The sequence below is a fragment of the Numenius arquata genome, chromosome 3 (assembly GCF_964106895.1).
Source record: "Numenius arquata chromosome 3, bNumArq3.hap1.1, whole genome shotgun sequence".
Taxonomy (NCBI): Eukaryota; Metazoa; Chordata; class Aves; order Charadriiformes; family Scolopacidae; genus Numenius; species Numenius arquata.
Genome location: NC_133578.1, coordinates 38470685 through 38478836, shown reverse-complemented (window position 1 = coordinate 38478836; position 8152 = coordinate 38470685). Strand labels below are relative to the sequence as shown.

The 8152-nt window shown below is 47.2% G+C and overlaps 1 protein-coding gene across 1 annotated transcript in view; it reads left to right on the top strand.

Moving 5' to 3' along the window:
• Positions 1-6065, top strand: part of LANCL1 (LanC like glutathione S-transferase 1) — a 19246-nt gene extending 13181 nt beyond the window's left edge. Inside the window, exons 6-9 of the mRNA XM_074145077.1 lie at positions 1877-2059; positions 2495-2671; positions 2945-3017; positions 3899-6065. Of these exons, the coding sequence (XP_074001178.1) occupies positions 1877-2059; positions 2495-2671; positions 2945-3017; positions 3899-3975 (510 nt within the window). The 3' untranslated portion in view covers positions 3976-6065. The remainder of the gene's footprint in view (positions 1-1876; positions 2060-2494; positions 2672-2944; positions 3018-3898) is intronic.
• The last annotated feature ends 2087 nt before the right edge of the window (positions 6066-8152 follow it).

The following is an 8152-nucleotide window of genomic DNA, read 5'->3' as shown; positions in this document are numbered from 1 at the left end:
GTCTGATGGACTTACTCCTGTGTTTGGTCACGTATCCCCACTTCTAAAGGTTTTCTCCAAGTCTGTGAGATGATTGAATTTCCCACCTCCATGGAGATTTGTAGAGGAATGTGACCTGCGTTCTACCAGCAGTTTCACATAATGAAGCCCTGTAGGTCAGCTGGGTCTGAGCTCCCCCCTCTTATGTTAATTGCTTAAAAAGTATTCCCATTTGTTGGTATCTGTGGGCTTCCTGCATTTTTTGAGGTGCTTACTTGGAGCAATCTCGGATCATTACAGAGTGAGAATTGCTGTAAGAAAAGCATGGTGAAAGAGATGGTGTTCGTAATAGGAAAGTGGGAAATGCCTTTTTTTCCATATCAGGGCCTATATCTAAATGTGAAAGAAGTGGGACTTTTTACTTTGATAAAGCAGCCAAGCTCTGTAGTGCCTGAAGTAGGCAAAGCAAGACAAGAGGTTGGGAGCTGCAGTGCCCCTTTGCTTTGATGCTCTTTCTCACAATTTTGCACAACTCACTGGAGCTCTGGGAATATTCCCTTCCCCGGCTCTGAAATGAGGGTCATAATTCCCCTATGTGGGTCACTTTGTGTATAAATTTACAGTGCTTAAGCTCTTAGAAAAATAACAGCAATAAATAACGTTGCATTTTCAAAGCATTAAGGGCACCCACTAGGCAACGGAGATTATTTTAACATAGCAGTGATCATAGAAACAGATGATATCTTTTATTAGACCCAACTCTCACAGCAGGTGGAAAAAAAAGCCACCAGGTTTAAAGTGCTTCAGCTTTCCTTCAGGACTTTCAAAGTTCAAGCCCATATACAGGATAAGTGGAGTTCCTGTGAATATAACCCTCTTATGTGACTCAGAGAGGAAGGGGTGGTTGGTTGTCTTTAAGGAGAAGGAGATTTGGCGAGAGGAGGATGTGAGGTGATTATTGCCCAGGAGTACAGAACAGCTCGTTTGGAGCAGGGGAGAGAGCAGTGTGCCGTGAGCCCAAATTCGCACCAAGTTCCTGAGCTTGTTCCCGGGCTGATGTTTTAAATAATTTTAAGCGTTAAGTCTCCTATAAAATACTGCATGGGCTTCATGCTTCTCTGCCATATGAAGTACAAGGAGCCTGGATCAGTCAAGCATGATGCACAAAAAAACCTTGGGGGAAGCAAACATGAGAAATTTGGAGAGAAGAACATTGGACTTTTATCTCTAATGGTTTTACAGCACAAGTATTGATTTTTAATTTTCAAGTTATCAACTTGGCAACAGTGTAATCCTTAGATGGGAGTGCTCATTGCAGTCTGCCATGGGAAATTAGAACTGCACAGATTTCATGTTGGGCAGTGCCATTGGAAGAGGACACTGACGCCTCTCCCCTGCTTCTGAGGTCGGTGGTGAAGTCACCCCCTTGCAATTACCCAGAAACATCTGTGAAAATGCAGCATCACAGCTTGCCAGCTGGGCTGGCTCAGTAGCTCAGAGTTGAGATGTTCTAGGTGCTAGGAATCATTCCTGCTATTCATCCTTAATATTGATTTTAGACAATTTATCTCTTTACTCCAACTCTGGGTACCTGACTGATCTTCAGGAAAAGACGCAGCAAGTCCTCTTCCTTAAGAGAGCCCAGTGACACGTTAGGGGCAGCTTTTGTTTCTGAGGCTGCGAGGGTCTGACTGGAAAAAAGTCCCTGCCAAAGGGCAGAGCAGCCTGGGGCCAAGTGATGTGTGAAAGCCTGGACCAAAGAAATTACATCATTTACAAGGAGCAAGAGGGAACATGGCCATAGCTGGCTTTGTTTCCACCTTTCAGGCAGATCTTGGGCCTCTTAGGGAGAGGCGGAATGGTAATTCTTCCTGGTTTAATGCTTTCTTTCTCTTAGCCTGGCCTTGGAGTGAGCCAAGTAAAACTGCACAACACAGTCAAACCCAGTGTGGACTACGTCTGCCAGCTCAAGTTCCCGTCTGGCAATTACCCTCCGTGCATCGATGACAACAGAGACCTACTCGTCCACTGGTGCCACGGGGCACCAGGTGTTATCTACATGCTTGTCCAGGCCTACAAGGTACCAGAAATCTTGCAAAGACCCTTGGGGGCCCCTAAATGTGGAACTTAATCATGAAGAAGACTCTGTTGAGACCCCCCCGCCCTGCCCGAGAATAGGATGGCTTGTTACAATGAAATCGCTCCACAGGGACCACTGATTGAAGCGGAAATTAGTCTTCTAAAATTTTTTTTCTGAAAATACCTATCAGCTCTGTGGGGTACCCTGCTTGCAGGTGACTGATGGTGACAACTAGTTGTGTGTGAAGTAATGGTCATACAGCCCTATTCATCATATCAAAAAAACCCATCCTCCTTCAAAGTAGACAGCAAAGTCACAGCATTAAAACTTCAACAGGAGAGAAAGTAATTAACCCAAGCCTCCCCACTCACACAAGGATGCTCTTTGTGTGGAGGAAATTGCCTCGGCAAGGGGGAATATTTCTTGTCTCTGCAGGTCTTTGGGGAACAGCAGTACCTAAACGATGCCCTGCAGTGTGCAGAAGTGATCTGGCAGTATGGGTTACTGAAGAAAGGCTACGGGCTGTGCCACGGGACAGCTGGCAATGCTTACGGCTTCCTAGCACTGTACAACCTCACTCAGAACATGAAATACCTGTACAGGGCCTGCAAGGTGAGAGCCTGTGTAAGGAAGGGAGAGGGGATTATTCACTTCTGCCTTTTACGTCGCCACCTTTGCCTTTGAAACCTAATTTCTAGTGTGGCAGAGATGCAGCTAGATCTGATCAGAGCAGTCCTTCAGCAGTGCAGTCACTTGTCTGACAGTCTGTACAGAAGGAATATCCTGCAGAAGTCTTGCTCTGCAAGGGATAACCCGAGGGTGGTACTTTTTTTAGGATGTATCTTTAACAAAATTTGAACATTTTTTTTATTCCTCTTTTCTCAGTTTGCAGAGTGGTGTTTAAGCTATGGTCAACATGGGTGCCGGACTCCAGACACACCGTTCTCTCTCTTTGAAGGTAACCTCCATCTCTATGCTTGTGTTTTGCTCCTGGATCTGAGCTAGTCCAGCACCAAGGAGAACCAAATACACGCTCCACTGAAGTCTTTGCAAAACTCAGTGTAGAGGACGGGAAGGAAATTGTATTCACTGCTTTTACCCTTTCCCAGAAGCAGTCTTCTTGTAGCACAGGCTCATGTCTTAGCTGGAGCATCTTGTCCTCTTAGGCTTCCTGCACAGATTCCACACACAGGTCTCAAGGGGAATCCTTTAATAGGTACAGGCCAAAGTCTACCTTATGTTAATTTGTAGCCTGGCTTCTTAGACAGTCTCTTTTCTGTGCATTTTTAAGGATTAAAGTCCTTCATGGGCTTTCGGATTCCATTCCAGAGGTGAGTGGGGAACAAATGGGGCTGCTTTTGTAGGCCTTGCTGGCTCCTGCTAATGGTCCCCCCAAAACCTGCCATCAGCAGGTATTGCTGAAAGAGCCAGTTCCTCAGCTAATGTAAATCTTTCAAGCTTTGCTGCAGGCCAAGGAACAAGGGCAGTTACATCAGTGAGGACCTGAGGCAGCAATGTCACAGGGTCCAAAATTTTGCAAAGATATTCAGATTGTTAAACCCGTGGACAGGTAAAGCAGGAGGGAGGGACCTGTAGGGGGGAAGACCCATCATATTTTCCCAGGTTCTTTTCAACATTTGATTCACTTCAAAATGTTTTCCCCCCTGAAGTACCTTAGTTGCTTGGGAAACCTGGGTTCACACCTTGGAAATTACTTAGGTCCTTCTGAAAACGTTTTCCTTTCTTCCGTCTTCATGCCTCATTCACCCCCTGAATAGCTGATAGAATGGGTGCCCAAAGGGAATCTCTCTGAAGCACATTGTGTTTTCTTATCCTCAGGAATGGCTGGAACGATTTACTTTCTTGCAGACCTGCTGGTGCCAACCAAGGCCAAGTTCCCTGCGTTTGAACTCTAAATGGGAGCTTGGCAGTTTCCTGCCTGAATCCTTCTGCACCTGGAATAGCAGTTCGAAGCTGCTTTCTCCTTCTTCCAAACTCATCGTTGTTCACCTAACTGAACGTAAATCCATCCTCCTGAGGGCATGCTGAGGTCTCTAATATTTCTAGTCATCTCATTGTATTGTTTCCATTTAAAAGATGCAACGTAGATTTTGCTGGTGTCTCCTAAAAACACAGGGCTGCAGGTGGGAGCAGGGAGAAAATGTACAGTATTTTGTTGGCTATAGAGTTTTGCTATTTTCTGTATCCCATTTCCTGGGAGGAGGTTTTCTATTGAATGTAACTTTGGCCATTTAGTTATTTTTTTTTTTTGTGCTGATAAATAGTTGCAGGAATTTAGTTGCCTTTGGAAAACAAAAGATGAAAACCTGAGACTATTGCCCTGCAAGTTGCTTTTAAGTGTTTTCTTTCTGAGCACCCAGGGAGTGGGCAGTTCAGTAGCTGGGCTGCTCCACATGAAGTGAATGTGATGGACTGTGGCGTCTTTATATATGTTTTTTTTAATGTCAGAGTGCAAGTGGCACAGCTGGAACTTACATGCCAAAGCCTTGTCCTGAATTTCCACCTATCTGCATGTAGGCTATACATACATATATACATACAAAGGCTATGTATAGCTCTCTTGTGCATTTTTTCCAGCGACAGACAAATAATCCACTAGCTTTTGTGTTTATTTGCCACTTGTGCTAAACTTTGCAAAAGTCCATTGATCATCTAATGGAAAACTCCAATCTAGAAGTGAGCTAAGCATGCTTGCTGCTGTAGTCTCTTCTGTTTAGCTTTGCAAGTTTATTTTGCAGTCTTTATTTAAAATAATATATGAATATTAGAGGTGTTAGGTGGTGCCAGGCCCACCAGCAGCAGCATGGGAAAAGAAATGTATTCCACTGAGTTCTGTCAGTGTTTAACCTATTGCCTGTATAGATGCTCCATATGTGCTTTGTTTTATAAGCTTTCCTGAACCTGGATAATTTGAGTCACTTGTTTGCCTTGTTACTGCTTGTTGTGGTTTGATACGCAACCACACATCTACCCAGCTGGAAAATCTGCCCTAGGTTAAATAGCTTTGACCTGTCAAGCAGACCAGATGCTCGCAAGGGGTAAATCTGCTTTTCCGTCCTTTTAAATCTGCTTTTCCGTCCAGCTGATGCTGCGATAATTTGCAGCAATTAGGGACCTGACCCTGTAAACCACTTCCTTAGCACCGAGCAGGAGCTAAACGCTGGGTGCAGTGAAAGTTACTGATAGAGGTACTGTACCGCTTTGTGCTGCTTGAGGGCAGCTCCTTAGCCTGCACAAGAGTGGACGTGGGTTTTGACCTCTTAAGGGCCCGGTTGCCGAGTGCCTAAGGCCACCTAAAATCAGGTGAGCAGCTGCAGGGCATCGTGGACAACCTCCAAGCCAGCATGTTCCTGCAGCAGGGGTAGTGAAGCAGGAGAACCAAACCCGGCACACTAACACAGCTAGCTCACACGTGCCTGAACGCAAGGCAGCCACAGCGGCGTAGGCAGACCCTCAAGAACCTCCTGGGTGAGCTGCTCCAGCAAAGAGTAGAAACCATTTCTGGAAGGCTGCCTGTTTCCTCACAGCCGGCCTCCTGCTGCTCTCACGTGTTTCTGGAAGTTCATCAAAAGACAGGCTGAAGCCCAGAGAAACTCATCTGCTTTGGGGTAGGCATCCCTGTCAGAAGCCTCAAGCTACTGGAGACTCAGCGGTGGTCATCGTTCACGGAGGTGGTGTGACTGGAGGTGGAGGGTGGTGACTGGGAAGGAGGAAGCACAGTCCTGAGAGCAGGATTTGGCTAGTCAAACAGCTTGGGGGTGGGATCCCGTAGTACACGAGGCCTGCTGTAAGTTACCTCCCAGCCTGGCTGGTGCGATGGCACTGTAGGGACACTGCTCGGAGCCTGGTTTTCTCCTGGGTGTTGCTTCTGTAAAGGAGATGGTTCATGCAGCCCGGTGTCATGGCAGCATTACATCCCAGGGTTCGTAGAGGGGCTGGTGTACAACTGCTGAGTGCAGCACTGTTTAATAAAAATGCTGAAATGAAAAAGCTTTGGGTTTTTTTTACCTTTTGCTTTGTGACCAGGATTCATGTCTGAAGAGATCAAGATATGCTACAACAGCCACTACGGTGGCTCCTGGCAGCTCAATAGCCTCCCGCCCACCCTCGGTGTTAACAGTATTTCACATTTTTCCCCATCTCTAGTCCCTCGAGGCCAATCCTTTGCTTTCCTTCATAGGCTGTGTTTTTCTCCCAGGTCATCCTTTTGCAGCACTGTCTCCATTCAAGGCCATGTCCTCCCTGCTGTGGCTTCCATTGGAGACCACAGTCTTGCAGATCAGTCTTAATTGCACCAAAATACACCTGTGTGCAGCACTGGCCACCAGAAAGAGGATGTAGATCCTCCCAAAAAAGCACCCTCCTCCCCAGTGGAGGGAGGAACAGGCTGCCTCTGGGAGGCTGTGACTGTCCAGCACCCGAGACTTTAAGACGTGACTCTGAGAGATGGTATGGGTAAAGGTGATCCTGGCCTCCAGCACAAGCATAAATGAGGCTGCTTGAGGTCCTATACAGCCTGATTTCCTACAATTTCCATTTCTGTTAAGGTTTGTGGTAAAGCTTTTTAGGGAGGGAGGCCAGCAATTGGGATGGGAAAGAAGCGTGGTGCAGAGTTTCTCTGGTTGCCCTTCCTTTCTCATGCAGGCGTGTGGTGCTGCCAGCTTCCACCTCTCCGTGCGGAGCAGAGGGAACAGCAGCAAGACAGAGCCTGAAAACACACAACTGCTCCCGCTTCAACAAGCTACTGAGAGGGATCGTATCAGAAGTGTAGACTTTTAACACTCGGTGATGGTTATGTTTGTCCATGGCGGTGTTCTGTTCTAAAAAAAGTCAAGTGCCTTACACACCCAAGAAATAAGTAAAGAACATTTTGAATGCATTGCCATCTGGCTCAGTTTGAGGTCACCTCCTGTGTATACCAGCCTGATCGGGAAGATGAAAAATGTCCCAGACGCTGTTAACCAAACGTCATCAGTAGGTGTGCATCTCCCCCAAGAGCCTGCTGTGGTTTCAGCTCTCAAGAGCCAGCGGCAGCTTCAGCTAAGAAGGAGGTGACATAGGGACAGCGCAACGGAACAGACTTTCCTGCATATTAACTTCTCAAATGCCCACAGGCTGATCGGCGCCAATGCTAAAACCATGGCTAATACTACGTTGCCAAATAAATCCCCACCATGAGCGGTCCTCAGCCCCTACAGCGTTAGCAGTCAGACACACAGCTCATCTGATAATTCAGTTTACAAATTACCACTGCGGTCGTTTAACGTGCACTGGTTTCGCTCTGAAACCACTTCAGAGCAGGCTGCGGCGTGGCAGGGTCGACAGGGAAAAAGGACAAACCCCAGCTCGGCCTCCTGCCCCCGCCGGGGATGTTGTTCCCATCTGAGGGGCACAGAGCTGGGCAAAACGGAGAATTAAGGTTGCATGTCACACCTGTGATACAACAAAAGGAGCAAAAGGGCACAAAGCTGCTGACAAAGGGCTTTATTTACATGAGTTATCCAGCCAGACCGCACTTCTCTCCAGCATCTCATCTAACCTCCATCCCTCTTCCCCTCTTACTGTGTTCATGTTTTTCCACCACTGTGTGATACCTTGGCCAGATTTTAGTGGGGTTTTCTGGTGGTAACACCCAAGGGAATGTGGCTGGGCCCAGTGAGACCAGAAGTCCTGCTCCAGGCCAGCAAGGTTCTAGCACATACAGCTGATTTGTTGGAAGACATTTTATTTTTTTAATTAATTTTTTACATTGGGAAGAACAACAGAGGTTTCTCACATCTTCCTGCCCAGAATAACTGAGCCCTTTGGTCAAGTGTCCCCCGCATCCCTTTAGCTGCTACCTGGGAAAGAAACCTGAAGCAAAGGCCAGTACCCAGAGCAGGAAATCTAAACCCCAGGAGTTACAACTCGCAATGTTTGGAAGTGTCTGAAGACAAAATCCAAGAGAGCAGGAGGCAGCAGATCTGCCCAAAATAAGCACCCGAGGAAACGTGGTGGAGCCCCGCTAGGCTTGCCCCTGGCAGGGGAGCTGGCTCGGGGACACTCCGTGCTGAAGCGTGGGTGGAGGTGGCC